The 18022-nt window shown below is 45.2% G+C and overlaps 2 protein-coding genes across 3 annotated transcripts in view; both read right to left on the reverse strand.

Annotated features, from left to right (window-relative positions):
• PDZD3 (PDZ domain containing 3) overlaps nt 1–332 on the reverse strand; it is a 49467-nt gene extending 49135 nt beyond the window's left edge. The window contains exon 1 of the mRNA XM_044278538.1: nt 204–332. Within this exon, the coding sequence (XP_044134473.1) occupies nt 204–219 (16 nt within the window). The 5' untranslated portion in view covers nt 220–332. The remainder of the gene's footprint in view (nt 1–203) is intronic.
• A 10371-nt stretch (nt 333–10703) lies between these two features.
• NLRX1 (NLR family member X1) overlaps nt 10704–18022 on the reverse strand; it is a 32693-nt gene continuing 25374 nt past the window's right edge. For both annotated transcript variants that reach the window (XM_044282353.1, XM_044282352.1), the window contains exons 6-8: nt 17187–17273; nt 14676–14927; nt 10704–11456 (exon numbers count right to left, since the gene is read on the reverse strand). In XM_044282353.1, coding sequence (XP_044138288.1) covers nt 11150–11456; nt 14676–14927; nt 17187–17273 — 646 coding nt within the window. In that variant the 3' untranslated portion in view covers nt 10704–11149. The remainder of the gene's footprint in view (nt 11457–14675; nt 14928–17186; nt 17274–18022) is intronic.

Here is an 18022-nt window from a genome sequence, read left to right on the forward strand (position 1 = left end):
CTTAATTCCAACAATCCATAAACGACCATTTCCACACGAGCATCAGGACCAATTTTAATTTTTTGCCAACTATCGAACGCCTCCCAGGAGTTTCAGTGACCTCACAGCAGAATAACCCCAAAAGAGAGGTTAAAATAAAATCCTGAGAATTTTGGAGAAATAAGGATAGCGACCCAAGGAGAAGGGTTTCTCTGTGCAAATACCTGAATGTTTCTTCATTTCTCCTTCAAATCTTCTCGGATGTTCCTTTCGAAGGTGCAAAGTACATCCTGGCTGAACACCTTGTCTGATCCCCCTGTTCTCTCCTTTTCCATCAAGACACTTGAGTTAATAATCAGTCAGAGAGGAGTTACTTCCCTGCCTATGCTCAAGTTATACTGCTCCCCCACCCCCAGTCCAGGGAGTGTCAGAGGCAGGAGTGCGACACCTTTATTACACAGTCTGTGAGCAGCGAATAACTACAGCAATACAATGTATGTCATGTAAATTATCAATGTGCAATGAATGAGATACAGAGCGCCCTAGCCGCTAAGCTCAAGTCATTAGTTTGAGATTTATAGCAGCTTCATTGGGTGTAGGACAGGAGTAAAGAGTCTTAAAGGGGTTGTCCTGCCATTTATATTGATGCCCTGTCGTCAGGATCGGCAGCTGTGTGAAGAGGAGGTGGTGCTCCATGCGACTGCTGCTTCCTCTTCATTATACTGCTGGAGCGGCGGCGTAGTGAAATTACAAGTACTCGCTCCATTCAAGTGCTTACTGCTTTAAGATAAACACTGACGACTATCCCTCCCGACCCTCACCCACCCATACACCTGCACGCTGGGCTAGTCTGAGTGTGCATGTGTGTGTGCATGAAGGGTGAGAGGGAATTAGCCGCTGACAGAAACCATTGGCGGCGTCAAAGACTGGGACAAGTTGAAATTAAAGGGAACCAGTCATGGTGAAGTTGGTGTCTGAGCTGCAGGCAGCAGGTTATAGAGCAGGAGGAGCTGAACAGGCTGATGTATACATTTATGGGAATTTTTTTTGTAAAACTTATATTTAATTCATTTATTCCCTGCTCATTCTGATCTTTGAAGTCCAGGAGGCGGAGCTATCTGTATACACAGTCATAGAGGGAAGACTGTCAATCACTGATAGGACCGCCTCCTGGACTTCAGAGCCCAGAATAAGCAGGAATTTAAATGAATAAAATATAAGTTTAAGGCTACTTTCACACTAGCGCTTGATCGGATCCGTTCTGAACGGATCCGATCATATTAATGCAGACGGAGGCTCCGTTCAGTACGGATCCGTCTGCATTAATAACTTAGAAAATTTTCTAAGTGCGCAAGATGCCTGAGCGGATCCGTCCAGACTTCAGCTGTCCGCCTGTCCGTGCGGAGGCGAGCGGAGCGGAGGCTGAACGCCGCCAGACTGATGCAGTCTGAGCGGATCCGCGTCCATTCAGACTGCATCAGGGCTGGACGGAGGCGTTCGGGTCCGCTCGTGAGCTCCTTTAAACGGAGCTCACCAGCGGACCGAACGCTAGTGTGAAACTAGCCTTACTGAATATTTTCCCATAAATCTATATATCAATCTGCTCAGCTTCTCCTGCTCTGTAATATGCTGCCTGCACATTGCACTGCATTTCATGGTGACAGACTCCCTTTAAACATGCTCAAACCTTTATTTCCCTGACATTGCCAGAAATTCCTGGACAGTCTGTAAAAAAAAAAAAAAAAAGGAGGACTTTTTTGCAGTGTTCGTGAAAAAAATTAGAAGTGTCTGCAATTTTTTGGAGGTTGGTAGTACTTTAGCAGGTCACTTTGACTGTAATTCCCAGCATTTTAGACTGTGTTCAGTATTAGTCTCTGATCTATAGACATGTTTTACTTATAATTTTTAGTTTATTATAGTTTTCCAATTTGTCCGTAAAAATGTTTGACTGTCTGTGATTTTTGGATAAATTGTCCAGAAAAAATAAAAATTTAGGTTGGCAACCCTGCTGAGATCTGACAAGCAAATGTCAGCTGAACATCTAATATACTTTAGCTCAGGGATCAGCAACCTCTTGCACTTCTAGGGGAGTTACATGAATAGTTCTGTAAGTGTACATGCTGAGAGTTGTAGTTTCACAGCAGCTGGAGTGCCAAAGGTTGCTGATCCCTGCTTTAGATGGTCGACCGTTCCTGCTTTCAGTTAACATTAGTCTAAGGGCTCCTGCACATAAACGTATTTTCTTTCCGTGTCCGTTCCGTGTTTTTTTTTTTTTGCGGACCATATGCGGAACCATTCATTTCAATGGGTCCGCAAAAAAAACGGAAGTTACATTCCGTTTTTGTATGTCCGTATTTCTGTTCCGCAAAAAAAAAAAATAGAACATGTCCTATTATTGTCCGCATTACGGACAAGGATAGGACTGTTCTATTAGGGGCCGGCTGTTCCGTTCTGCAAAATACGGAATGCACACGGACGTCATCCTGATTTTTTGTGGAACCCAAAATACATACAGTCATGTGCATGAGCCCTAATGTGTACGGCCAGACTTGTAGCCACAAATAGTAATTATTATGCTTTTTTTCATGAAAATTATGAAATGTCCAAGTGTATGAAGTGCTGAGTGGCATTCTGACAATATGCCTAGTTTCTATATAGGGGTTTAGGAATACATTTTTAGGTTTTATTTGTACATGTCAAAAGTATGAAAATTGTCCCGACTACTCAAGTTGGAAAATGACCAAAAATCCCTGCAGCCAGAGGGTTAAATCCGCAGAGTGAACGCACAGCTTTAATAGTAAATGTGTTAATTTATATCCAATATGTATTGGCATGTGTTCACACTCAGTCCACCTCCTGCATTGTCTCCTCCGGGATTAGGGTTTATTGGATTTATGGACTTCATTTATGACTTTGCACTTGGGGTGGAGATTCCTAATGGTTATGTATGCGATAAGAATATAAGTGAACATGTGTGCCATGAAGTTCAGCGCCTTCATACAGCAGACATGGCCAGAAGGGATCGAGAGATCCCGGTTTGTTGCGGTGGTTTCAAAGATGTCTTGGTTGCTTTGAATCATTGGCGTAACTAGGGGTTCAGCCTGTGTGGGCCCCCAACCCAGGTAACCCCACGCCATGACACCATAGTGTCTGAATCATACCGCCATACTGCTTGTTATTAAACACAGCACAAAGAGCAATATTACTGCTATACAGTGATCATATAGTGGTAGATATCAGTGTCACAGTGCAGTGAAAAGCTTACAAATCGAATCAACAAGAGTTCATCACCATTTTATATTATTCCCCCCGGAGAACCCCTTTAAATAACTTAGTGGGGGGCATCTTGGAGAGTTTCTAGGTGGCACTCATAAGAGAAGGATGTATTCATTAATCAGGGCACCACAGGGAGCGTCTCCAACCTCCAGACAATAGATGTGCAGACAAGAAGGTGCACAGTGCTCCCATTGTCTATTCTCAGGGGGGGTAATCAGCAGGGCCACGGCAGCACCCAGCCACGGCACAGACAACAGAGCTAAGCAGATTGAGTTATCTCCCCCGACTGGGTTATTCTCCAGGCTGTGGCCGACCAGTCGGACAATACATGTGACAATGCAAAAGATGACACTGACATAGAACCAACAGAAATCTGAAAACAAGGCAAAAATATAACACTAAATCCTGGATCCAAATGTTCCTTTTTATACTTAATATTACAGTACTGATAAGAAATAATAATTATGCCTCTTGTGCCCCGGTATACGTATAAATGCCCTGTGTGCCCCCTGACTACATATAAATGCCCCTTGTGCCCCTGACTACATATAAATGCCCCGTGTGCCCAATAAATACATATAAATGCCCCTTGCGCCTCCTGAATACATTTAAATGCCCCTTGCGCCTCCTGACTACATATAAATGCCCCTTGCGCCTTTTGACTACATCTAAATGCCCCGTGTGCCCCCTGAATACATATAAATGCCCCTTGCGCCTCCTGAATACATATAAATGCCTCCTGCGCCTGCTGACTACATATAAATGCCCCTTGTGCCTCCAGAATACATATAAATGCCCCTTGTGCCTCCTGACTACATCTAAATGCCCCTTGTGCCTCCTGACTACATCTAAATGCCCCGTGTGCCCCTGAATACATATAAATGCCTTTTGACTACATATAAATGCCCCTTGTGCCTCCTGACTACATATAAATGCCCCTTGTGCCTCCTGACTACATATAAATGCCTCTTGTGCCCCCAGAATACATATAAATGCCCCATGTGCCCAATAAATACATATAAATGCCCCGTGTGCCCCCTGACTACATATAAATGCCCTGTGTGCCCCCTGAATACATATAAATGCCCAGTGTGCCTCCTGACTACATATAAATGCCCCTTGTGCCTCCTGACTACATATAAATGCCCCTTGCACCTCCTGACTACATATAAATGCCCCTTGCACCTCCTGAATACATATAAATGCCCCTTGTGCCTCCTGACTACATATAAATGCCCCTTGTGCCTCCTGACTACATCTAAATGCCCCTTGTGCCTCTCGAATACATATAAATGCCCTGTGTGCCCCCTGAATACATATAAATGCCCCTGAATACATCTAAATGCCCCTTGTGCCTCTCGAATACATATAAATGCCCCTTGTGCCTCCTGACTACATATAAATGCCCCTTGTGCCTCCTGACTACATATAAATGCCCCTTGTGCCCCCAGAATACATATAAATGCCCCATGTGCCCAATAAATACATATAAATGCCCCGTGTGCCCCGACTACATATAAATGCCCTGTGTGCCCCCTGACTACATATAAATGCCCCTTGTGCCTCCTGACTACATATAAATGCCCCTTGTGCCTCCTGACTACATCTAAATGCCCCTTGTGCCTCTCGAATACATATAAATGCCCTGTGTGCCCCCTGAATACATATAAATGCCCCTGAATACATCTAAATGCCCCTTGTGCCTCTCGAATACATATAAATGCCCCTTGTGCCTCCTGACTACATATAAATGCCCCTTGTGCCTCCTGACTACACATAAATGCCTCTTGTGCCCCCAGAATACATATAAATGCCCCATGTGCCCAATAAATACATATAAATGCCCCGTGTGCCCCGACTACATATAAATGCCCTGTGTGCCCCCTGACTACATATAAATGCCCCTTGTGCCTCCTGACTACATATAAATGCCCCTTGTGCCTCCTGACTACATATAAATGCCCCTTGCGCCTCCTGAATACATATAAATGCCCCGTGTGCCTACTGACTACATATAAATGCCCCTTGTGCCTCCTGACTACATATAAATGCCCCTTGCACCTCCTGAATACATATAAATGCCCCTTGTGCCTCCTGACTACATCTAAATGCCCCTTGTGCCTCTCGAATACATATAAATGCCCTGTGTGCCCCCTGAATACATATAAATGCCCCGTGTGCCTCCTGAATACATATAAATGCCCTGTGTGCCCCCTGAATACATATAAATGCCCCTGAATACATCTAAATGCCCCTTGTGCCTCTCGAATACATATAAATGCCCCTTGTGCCCCTGAATACATATAAATGCCCCTTGTGCCCCCTGAATACATATAAATGCCCCTTGTACCCCCTGATAGTAATAATGCACCTTGTGCCCCATAAAAATATAATTAATAAACCTTGCTCTAACCTTATCTGGATCTCCTGAGGATCCCAGCTGGCATCCCGCCACTGTCAAAAGTGTCCTGTGGATTACAGGACGGAGAGTAGCAGAGCCAAGTTATGAAATTATCCCCTTTCCACCAGGATAGAGGACATGTATGTGGTTGGTGGGGGGTCTGACCACTGGGGCCCCTATGGATAGGGATTAAGGGTCCTATGACACCTGAAGAAAATCGTGAAGATCATCACTAACAAGCATTTATAGGAACGCTCGTTAGCAATAATCTGGCAGTGTAAGGCCTCTTTCACACGGGCGTTGCGGGAAAATGTGCGGGTGCGTTGCGGGAACGTTGCAAAACATTGTAATGCGTTTTGCACTCGCGTGAGAAAAATTGCGCATGTTTGGTACCCAAACCCGAACCTCTTCACAGAAGTTCAGGCTTGGGATCGGTGTTCTGTAGATTGTATTATTTTCCCTTATACCATGGTTATAAGGGAAAATAATAGCATTCTGAAAACAGAATGCATAGTAAAATAGCACTGGAGGGGTTAAAAAATAAAAATAAAAATTTAACTCACCTTAATCCACTTGATCGCGAAGCCGGCATCTCTTCTGTCTTCATCTTAGCTGTGTGCAGTAACAGGACCTGTGGTGACGTCACATGATCTTTTACCATGGTGATGGATCATGTGATGACCGGAGTGACGTCACCACAGGTCCTGTTCCTCCACACAGCACAGAAGACAGACAGAAGAGATGCCGACTGCGCGATCAAGTGGATTAAGGGGAGTTAAATTTTTTATTTTTTAACCCCTCCAGCGCTATTGTACTAAGCATTCTGTATTCAGAATGCTATTATTTTTCCTTATAATCATGTTCTAAGGGAAAATAATAATGATCGGGTTTCCACTCCGATTGTCTCCTAGCAACCGTGCGTGAAAATCGCACCGCATCCGCACTTGCTTGCGGATGCTTGCGATTTTCACACAACGCCATTCATTTCTATGGGGCCTGCGTTACGTGAAAAACGCACAAAATAGAGCATGCTGCGATTTTCACGCAACGCATAAGTGATGCGTGAAAATCACCGCTCATGTGAACAGCCCCATAGAAAAGAATGGGTCGGTATTCAGTGCGGGTGCAATGCGTTTAATCCGCGCGGAATACTCGCCCGTGTGAAAGGGGCCTAATACTGCCGCCGACTACCTCGTTCATCGAGCAGTTAGCAGGTTTAAAATTCCTCGTTTGTCAGCGATTCAGTATGGGGACGAGCGATGACATAAGCGATCGCTCGTCCCCATACTGAGGAGGGGGACCGCTGCATGTTATAGCAGTGGTCTCCTCCGATAGCAAGCAGGCGATTGCTGGGAAGGAGCGTTCCTTCCTGACAATCGCCTGCTCGTCAGTGAAGTAGCCCTCTGCATCTACATGCGGCAATCTCCTTCACAGTATGTGGAGGAGCAATCCCTTATGTCATCACTCATCCCCATACTGAATTATTGATTGCTGGCAACAGACCGTGTCTAGACAGCACAATCAGCCGCCGGCAAACAGTGGTTTAGGTGACCGCGCCAACTAACATATTAACTGATGAACAAGCGTTTTCCTCGTTCATCGGGTAATCGGCAGCACCTTTACCCTGGCAGATTATCGCTTGTGAGCAATCATCTGGTTGATACTCCACCCATGTAAAGGGGCCCTTATAAACAGTTTTAGGGCTCATGCACACGACCGTATGCATTTTGCAGTCTGCAAAAAATACAATGACGTCCGTGTGCATTCCGTATTTTGCAGAACGGAACAGCCGGCCCCTAATAGAACAGTACTATCCTTGTCCGTAATGCAGACAATAATAGGACATGTTCTATTGTTTGCGGAACGAACATACGGAAACGGAATGCACACACAGTAACTTCCGTTTTTTTTACAAAACCATTGAAATGAATGGTTCCACATATGGTCCGCAAAAAAAAACAGAACGGACACGGAAGGAAAATACGTTTGTGTGCATGAGCCCTTAGACTTAGAAGTAAAATGGGTGAAAACAATAGATGGTGGACCTCAAATTATTTACCCACAAGACTACTGGGATGTTCCTATGCCAGCGTCACCTGAACCTTGCTTTATGTGACCTATAAGGTGCAGTTTTTCATAAATTAGAGGGGTTGTCCCACAAAAAATTATTCAACATTTTTCAAACCCGCTCCTGGATCTGAATACTTTTGTAATTGCATGTCATTAGAAAGTTAAGTATAGCCAGTGAGATTTTCAATAAAATCAATCTATATAGCGCCATCTGCTGTTTGTTCGTTTCCTTATTTTTCTGTCCACCTCACTAACATTGGGGAGGTGGTCACACATGCTTCATTCAAAACTTCAACGGCCACTAGCCATATCTCCTGTTAGAAGTTGTGACAGTTCCAGGGGTGCAGGACAAAGTACACACCCCCTGAGCACAAAGGACGTGTGATAGGGTGATAGTTGCAGCACAAAGGGCATGCCCCCTAAGCTGTGAGAGGAAGACAATTGCAGAGGGACGCACACCCTGAGCTGCAGAAGAACGGACAGGCCTTCTGAGCAGCCAGTCTAAAATAAATCTAGCAGAGCAGTGAATGGGGAGATCTCTGGACCCATGTGATGTACGGGGCTGGTTCTAGCTTTGTTAGAGAGAGATTGTCATGTACGATTTTTTTTATAATCATGGGAGAACCCCTTTAAGCTTAATCCTTGCATAATGAAAGCTTTTACAACCAATGTGTTGCCTCTTACAAGTTACAGAATGTTTGCAATGATGATTGCGCATTATTTCAACAAGTCCATAAAGCCCCTTTATGTAGAACAATAAGTAACAGGCTTTATTCATGCTGCATATCAAGTGTTACAGCCAAGTCTAAAAGCCTACGAGGTGACCCCCGACCCGGTGTCACTGCTACAAAATGCACAAAGTGGTAAAATAAGAAAACGTTCATAAGAACATCGCTCCCTGGTGTAATGTATTGTAGAAAAATAACTGGTAACCCAAAGAGACCGAACTGCACCCAATTAAACCCTGTTATGCACCGTGCTGCTAAGAGGATACGACACGTGCGTTCATAAAAGCCACTTCCCACCAGCAAAGTCGTGGGCCTTTAAAGAGGACCCCCGTCACCTCTCCTGACAGGTCTATTTTACTAAATCATTTTATCCCCATGTAATATAGATACCAGAGCATCTCTTCATATAACTGGATGTTAGACTGTTCTGCTCTTATTCCTACTTGAAGTTTATGAATGAATGGCTAGTTGGATAGTGTCAGACCGTGCGGGGACGCACCCCAACTGGTAACATCCAGATGGCAATTCTTTCAAAAATTTCTAGAGGTATTACTATCTATCCATCCGTCTAAAATAAAAAATTCCCACGGCACTGCCAAAGAAGGTAAATTAAAAGTAGTCTTTTGTCACTGCTTGAGAAAAGTCCCAGTAAGGCCACTTTCACACTCGCGTTTGGTGCGGATCCGTCATCGATCTGCACAAACGCATCCGTTCAGATAATACAACCGCATGCATCTGTTCAGAACGGATCCGTTTGTATGATCTTTAACATTGTGTGCCAGGATGGATCCGTTTGGCTCAGTTTCGTCAGACGGACACCAAAACGCTGCAAGCAGCGTTTTGGTGTCCACCTCCAAAGCGGGTTGGTGACTGATCGGAGACAAACTGATGCATCCTGAGCAGATACTTTTCCATTCAGAATGCATTAGGGCAAAACTGATCCGTGCTGGACCGCTTGTGAGAGCCCTGAACGGATCCCACAAACGGAAACCAAAACGCCAGTGTGAAAGTAGCCTAAGAGGACTGAAACATTGCTTTTGGTGATTAAAGAACACTACTTTTAATCTACCTTCTTTGGGAGTGCGGGGCAATTTTTTATTTTATTTTCTGGATGGTGGATCATTTCACCACAGTGCTGTTCATATTACTTTGGATTATCTATCTACTGCAAGTAGTTACTATGTGTGACAGGTCCTCTCTTAGAGACGTAAACCTTTGGTGAAGCGTTTCATCGGCTCTGCTCAGCTTTTCCAGCATGCAGAGTATGGAGTCACAGAAAGCATATAACATCCATATTCTGCACGCTTGAAAAGTCCTGCGGATAAAGGCCGACAGCTCTGAGAGGAGCTGCTGCACAATCGTGGCTTCACCAAAGGTTCAGGTCCCCTTTAACACCACCAATAATGGGGAGGAACATTCCTTTGTCGAATGATCGGATATTTTATGCCGCTATAAAAACGCTTGTTTGTCCACAGCACAACAACGTAAACGTACGGCTCCACGACTGATCACAAGTAGTAACAATCATTCAGGTGGACATTTGTTTGGGCAATTCTCTACCATGGAAAGAAAAAGGTCCTTAAAGGAGAACCCATCGTCACAGGCAGAAATCTGCCAGTTAAATGGCATCTGTCAGCAGTTTTGTCCCTATGACACCGGCTGACCTGTTACGTTTGCACTTGGCAGCTGACGACATCTGTGTTGGTCCCATGTTCATATGTGCCCGCATTGCTGAGAAACATGATGTTTTATTATATGTAAATGAGCCTCTAGGAGCAACAGGGGCGTTACCATTACACCTAGAGGCTCTGCTCTCTCTGCAACCGCCAGGCAGTGTAAACATCATGACACTTCACCCTGTCCAAGTGCAGGGGGCACAGCAGATGCAGAGATAGCAGAACCTCTAGGTGTAATGGTAACGCCCCCGTTGCTCCTAGAGGCTCATTTGCACATAATAAAACATCATCTTTCTCAGCAATGCGGGCACATATGAACCTGGGACCAACACAGATGTCGTCAGCTGCCAAGTGCAAACGTAACAGGTCAGCCGGTGTCATAGGGACAAATCTGCTGACAGATGGGCTTTAAAAACACCCCAGTAGGAGGAGAAAAAAAATGAAATAAATAACACATATGCAATTAAAATGAACAGAAATACTTGTGACGTATAGTAGTAGGAAAGGGAGTGGAAAACAAGCGACTACTGTAGCTGAACTCCAAAAGCACTAATCAGGAGAAGGGACAGACGAGAGATAATAAAGCAGACATTTATTATTTATGTACAAAGCAGCAGCAGATCAATAGCGGGGACAGGAAACCTATACAAGTAAAACACGCCGTCACATAGAGCTAATAGGTAAACGAATTGTGATCGCCTTTCCTCTGGCAAAACATATTGGAAAATGATCACATTTTGCAAGATTAAACTCTACAGTGTAGCCGACCACACAGATAAGATGTAAGTCAGCCCAATCCATTGATTTGGGCAAACCATGTAATGTATATGGGGGCTTCCTGGATGTCAGCATGCCCAATCCTTCTGTTCTTAGGAAGACGAACAGCCGCTTGAAGGTGTCTATCAGAGATTTACTCTCCTCTCCCTATTGAGAACACCTGCACTCTGGGCCAAACCGAGCGTGCATGTGTATGGGGAAGGGGGTCGTGGCATAGCCGTTTGGCTGACCGCTATACTGCCTCAGAGCTTCCCTCCCTGAATACGACTCAGCATGCGCTTGACTTCTGTCTCCACACGTAGAATACGCACTTTACGCCACAGGTTCCCAGTCATTGCCCGACTACTTTGTAGATCTCGCAGGAGCAGAGTGAGGTGTGCGCCCATTCGGGCATGATCCCAGCCCCCAGCATTAGCCTTCAGCTCTCTCAGTATCAGAGACCAATGACGCGATGCATCTGATCCTTCTGTAAGGGCTACGATAACTCTGACGTCACCCATGGACTGCAAGTCACGAAGACCACTGTCTGATAGTTCATTGAAATACAAACTGCAAAAAGAAAATATAATAAAAAATGTCAAATATGTGCAAAAAATATGCAGAATTATTCTTCAAATTTCTCAGCACCACCCAAATCATCCGTATATTTCAGCTGAAGTTACTTTTCTTGAATGTCAGCATCATTTCTTTCAATCTGTTCAACATTAAAAGGGTTGTCTGATCACTGTCAACCCCTTCTGTCAATCTGGGATTCTGTCACCTGGATTTTGCCTATAGAGCTGCGGACATGCGCTGCTAGATCGCCGCTAGCACATCCGCAATATACATTCCCCATAGCTGTGAGTGCTTTTATTTAGGCAAAAAAACAATTTTATATATATGTAAATGAGGCAAGTAAGGAGCCCAAGGGGCTCTGAATCTCCTCCTTGCTCCCGGACGTCACAAAGTTAGAGTGCTGTAATCTCACAGCTAGCGCATGCGCAGTTCGTTCCCTGAGGCTGATGCCAGTACAGGGAAGGAACACTATGCCGGCACAGACATGCCGCGTACTCGTGCATGAGCGGGATTACGGCACTCTAACTTGGTGACATCGGGGAGCAAGGAGGAGATTCGGAGGATGCGTGGGGGGGGGGGGGGGAGCTCCTTCACAGTGGGCGTGGCTGGGCTCCAGAAACATTAGTAACAGCCCCTTGGGCTCCTTACTTGCCTCATTTACATACAGTACAGAGCAAAAGTTTGGACACACCTTCTCATTCAAAGAGTTTTCTTTATTTTCATGACTATGAAAATTGTAGATTCACACTGAAGGCATCAAAACTATGAATTAACACATGTGGAATTATATACATAACAAAAAAGTGTGAAACAACTGAAAATATGTCATATTCTAGGTTCTTCAAAGTAGCCACCTTTTGCTTTGATTACTGCTTTGCACACTCTTGGCATTCTCTTGATGAGCTTCAAGAGGTAGTCACCTGAAATGGTCTTCCAACAGTCTTGAAGGAGTTCCCAGAGATGCTTAGCACTTGTTGGCCCTTTTGCCTTCACTCTGCGGTCCAGCTCACCCCAAACCATCTCGATTGGGTTCAGGTCCGGTGACTGTGGAGGCCAGGTCATCTGGCGCAGCCCCCCATCACTCTTCTTCATGGTCAAATAGCCCTTACACAGCCTGGAGGTGTGTTTGGGGTCATTGTCCTGTTGAAAAATAAATGATGGTCCAACTAAACGCAAACCGGATGGAATAGCATGCCGCTGCAAGATGCTGTGGTAGCCATGCTGGTTCAGTATGCCTTTAATTTTGAATAAATCCCCAACAGTGTCAGCAGCAAAGCACCCCCACACCATCACACCTCCTCCTCCATGCTTCACGGTGGGAACCAGGCGTGTAGAGTCCATCCGTTCACCTTTTCTGCGTCGCACAAAGACACGGTGGTTGGAACCAAAGATTTCAAATTTGGACTCATCAGACCAAAGCACAGATTTCCACTGGTCTAATGTCCATTCCTTGTGTTCTTTAACCCAAACAAGTCTCTTCTGCTTGTTGCCTGTCCTTAGCAGTGGTTTCCTAGCATATATTCTACCATGAAGGCCTGATTCACACAGTCTCCTCTTAACAGTTGTTCTAGAGATGTGTCTGCTGCTAGAACTCTGTGTGGCATTGACCTGGTCTCTAATCTGAGCTGCTGTTAACCTGCGATTTCTGAGGCTGGTGACTCGGATGAACTTATCCTCCGCAGCAGAGGTGACTCTTGGTCTTCCTTTCCTGGGGCGGTCCGCATGTGAGCCAGTTTCTTTGTAGCACTTGATGGTTTTTGTGACTGCACTTGGGGACACTTTCAAAGTTTTCCCAATTTTTCGGACTGACTGACCTTCATTTCTTAAAGTAATGATGGCCACTTGTTTTTCTTTACTTAGCTGCTTTTTTCTTGCCATAATACAAATTCTAACAGTCTATTCAGTAGGACTATCAGCTGTGTATCCACCTGACTTCTCCACAACGCAACTGATGGTCCCAACCCCATTTATAAGGCAAGAAATCCCACTTATTAAACCTGACAGGGCACACCTGTGAAGTGAAAACCATTTCAGGTGACTACCTCTTGAAGCTCATCAAGAGAATGCCAAGAGTGTGCAAAGCAGTAATCAAAGCAAAAGGTGGCTACTTTCAAGAACCTAGAATATGACATATTTTCAGTTGTTTCACACTTTTTGGTTATGTATATAATTCCACATGTGTTAATTCATAGTTTTGATGCCTTCAGTGTGAATCTACAATTTTCATAGTCATGAAAATAAAGAAAACTCTTTGAATGAGAAGGTGTGTCCAAACTTTTGGTCTGTACTGTATATATATTAAATAGTTTTGCCCAGTGAAATTGTAGCAGCCTGTTGTATTACATTAACTGATGAATGACCATCTGTGTAATGGACAGCACAAGAGAAATGTATCACTTACTGTATTTCCCTCACTATAAGACGCACTTTTTTTAGCAAGAAAAAAAATCTTATAATCTGTAGTCAAGGTGGTCCAGCAGTGCCAGACCTCCCCGACTGCTTACTTAATGATCCGACAGAGCGTTCATACAGCAAGCACTGTGCCCAATCATTGAGAGGACTGTGACATTTTGCAGACCTGTGCGAGTACATGTAGCAAACCTGTGTGTGTATGTAGCAGGGCTCTGTTTGTCGTTGGCATGTAGCAGGGCGCTGTTTGTCGTTGGCATGTAGCAGGGCGCTGTTTGTCGTTGGCATGTAGCAGGGCGCTGTTTGTCGTTGGCATGTAGCAGGGCTGTGTTTGCCATCATTAAATCACCAGGGAAGCTTTAATAAGTAGAAAACTTTTTTTATTTTTTTTCACATTTCCTATAGCCTAAACCTAGGGTGCATCTTATCGTGTAGTGCATCTTATAGTGCAGGAAATACAGTATATATTTTTTCCTAATTAAAACCAGATATTGATACATTTTTATTCTGTTTTCTGTGCATGCTTATGGGGTCCATCTCTGCTCTGTTTACAGCATTGAGTGATGTGCTTTACAGCAGGCATATGGACCACCGGAACCTGGAGATATTCATTGACTTCTATGGGATAATGTTGTGGGCATGCTCTGTGACTTGGGCAGTGATAAGGGAGGGGGAGGAGGTGAGCTCTGATCATCCCCTATTGTGAATGAAGCATATTTAAACCTAACACTTGTCCACAAATGTTACTCCAGTTTTCATTAGTTGAGAATGTCACTTTTTTTTTTTTATGACGAGGATACTCACTGAACTCTGCCAAGTGTTGGGTGAAGTGAAGCCACTTCCCCGAGCCTGAGAGCTGCCTGGTCATGGATCCCATTATATGCTAGATTTAGTTCTTGAAGATTCTTATTTTTTCCAAGATTATTTGCCAGGATTTCAGCTCCTTCATCTCCAAGATCTGTGCGCAGGAGAGACAGGTACTTTAAAGAACTGTTACCGGCAAGTCCTTCCATGATTAACTGCGCTCCCTCTGGTTCCAAGGGGTTATTACATAACCTAGAATACAGATCGGAGAAGGTATGAGAACTTTGTACACACACTTTATGTGAAAAGGCAGCATGTATGTGAACGGTGTGTTGGGTGCAACATTATATTATCCATATTTAAAGGGCATCTGTCAGCAGTTTTGTCCCTATGACATTGGCTGACCTGTTTCATGTGCGCTTGGCAGCTGAAGGCATCTGTGTTGGTCCCAGGTTCGGATGTGTTCACATTACTGAGAAATATGATGTTTTAATGTATGCAAATGAGCCTGTAGGAGCAACTGGGGCGTTACCATTACACCTATAAGCTCAGCTCCCTCTGTATCTACCAAACTCTCTGCACTTTGATTGACAGGGCCAGGTGTCTCGTACACTGCCTGGTCCTGTCAAGAAAAGGGCAGAGGGCGCAGCAGCTTCAGAGAGAGCAGAGCTTCTAGGTGTAATGGTAACGCCCCCATTGCTCCTAGAGACTCATTTGCATATATTAAAACTTCATTTTTCTCAGCAATGCGGACACATAAGACCATGCGACCGACACAGATGTCTTCAGCTGCCAAGTGCACATGTAACAGGTCAGCTGGTGTCATAGGTACAAATCTGCTGACAGATGCCCTTTAAGATTATAAAAGAGAATATAAATGTCTAGCGTATTGGCATAACAGTACCAGTTTGGTACCTTGAATTTTTACTTTGTAAAAATAAAATCTGCAAGTCTGGTGGGCAACTGTCCTGTGGCATCATTGCCTCTACCAACTCCTCAGGCTGATGAAGCACTTTCAATAGGTGTCAGAGTTTTAGTTGATGTGCCATTTATGGGTCATCTGCTATCTTTGTTCCTCCTTCCCCCTATGATATGGGTTCCCTTATGCAGCCTACATTTCCCATGATGCCCCCCGTCTTGCCAGAGACAGAGGTGGTGGAATGTCATCAAATGGTACTTGTTCTACTCTGAGTCCTATTTAAGTTGAGTAGGTGATCAGTGACAGAGAACGGTCTCCAAATTCACTCTATAGAGTTTTTGTGTACTCCTATATGATGCAGCTTCAGCCTGCCTGAACCGTGCCCTGCTTGTGATAAGTTTTTCCCTGTCAGCTCTTGCAAGCAGGAGATAGAGGAGAGCAGTGTGAAGCTGCATCTCATAAAAATACACTGGAGATCCTCCACACAGCACACCGATAATACACACATAGTCTAAACTCTGCATTATTCTATGGACCAATCATATTAACGCACTCCTGGTTACTTAAAGAGGGCAGAAATAATATATTGAGACGCACTCTATGCATGGGTGGAAATACAAAGGAACAAGGTGAGCAGAGCTTGATTGAGAACTGCAAGGAGGGATTTGATAGGTGTTGATAAAATACTGTTGTTCACAGTAAATCAGCTGCACAGGAGAGACTGAGCTTCAGTATACACAGGAGCAGGGCCGTTTCTAGGGGCGGGCGGGACGGGCGGCCGCCCGGGGCGCTGTCAGAAGCAGGGGGCGCCCTTGAGGTAAAAAAAAAAAAAAAAAAATTTGGTAAAGGATCGGGCGGCCGGCCGGCGGCGCCCCTCATGCTGAGCCTCCTGAGCGGCCGGCTCAGTGCTGCGCAGCCTGCCTGCGCTGCAGACTGCTGAGTTGTTAGTGTAGCGTGGCCGAGCTCTGTTCGGTCCGGCCCGGGGTACAGGAGCATTTGTTTCTTGTACCCGGCCGGACTGAAAGGAAGTGCACACTAAGTGAGCACTTCCTGTCAGCCGGGTACAGGAAACAAAAGCTCCTGTACCGCGGAGCGAACAGAGCTCGGCCACGCTACATTAGAGGTGACAACATTGACAAGGGGGAGTAGAATGAGACAGAGTGACAAGGGAGGGGGGGGGGGGAGTAGTAGAATGAGAGTGACAAGGGAGGGGGGGGGAGTAGTAGAATGAGAGTGACAAGAGGGGGGGGGAGTAGTAGAATGAGAGTGACAAGAGGGGGGGGAGTAGTAGAATGAGAGTGACAAGAGGGGGGGAGTAGTAGAATGAGAGTGACAAGGGAGGGGGGGGAGTAGTAGAATGAGAGTGACAAGGGAGGGGGGGGGGGGGGAGTAGTAGAATGAGAGTGACACTCTTTTTGACACTCGCCCTGAGAGAAATTTTACCTAGAAACTGCACTGCACAGGAGAGCAAGCTTTGGGCCGGTGGTCATATACAGCTGCCATTAATCGAAGGGTACAAGATGACACTACTAGAATGATGCTGGCAAGTTAGCAATATATGTGCAAAAAAAATATTCTTCATCATTTCTTACCGTAGACTGCTGATTGCACAGTCAGGGTGTAACAGGAGCTCCTTTATTTCTCTGCAGGAATCAGGACCTAGTGCGTTCATATGCAGACTGAAAACAAGAAGGTCACAAAGTGAGCAAAACTACTTATACCGTTTCCTTTCTAACAATACATTTGTCAACTGTATTTAGCCATATTTTGGAGCACTGCGCTCGAGCCCAGGGCTTCTCAGTCTCTCTCTACTGCAGCCACACTGGCCAGAACCTAATGAGGAGATGCCTGGGCCTCACTATTGGTTGAAGTCAATGCAAACAGTTTAAAGGGGGGGGGTTTAACACCCGGGACCCCCACCTATCAGCTGTTTGAGAAGGCACTGGCGTCCACAGTACAGCCACGGCCTTCTAGCAGCTTATCCTAGGTCATGTGATAACGTTCATCGATCATGTGGCTTAGGCGCAGCTCAGCCCCATATAAATGGGTCTGAGCTGCAATACCAAGCATGGCCACTATACAATGTACGGCGCTGTGCTTGATGAGCAGGGACAAGGCCGCGGCACTACTGCGTGCACAGGTGCCTTCTCAAACAGCTGATCGCAGGGAGTACCGGGTGTCGGACCATCACCGATCAGATACTGATGACCTTTCCTGAGGATAGCTCATCAGTATAAGTTTCAGAAAACGCCTTTAACCATTACCTCAACTGATCAGGAACACTAAAGAGAGGAAATGCACAATTTTTTTTAACAAATCACACCCCTTTCTCCCTTAATCTCCTTTCCTATAGGGTCCATTCAGACGTCCGCAAATGGGTCCGCATCCGTTCCACAATATCAGGAACGGGTGCGGACCCATTCATTCT

The sequence above is a fragment of the Bufo gargarizans genome, chromosome 2 (assembly GCF_014858855.1).
Source record: "Bufo gargarizans isolate SCDJY-AF-19 chromosome 2, ASM1485885v1, whole genome shotgun sequence".
Taxonomy (NCBI): domain Eukaryota; kingdom Metazoa; phylum Chordata; class Amphibia; order Anura; family Bufonidae; genus Bufo; species Bufo gargarizans.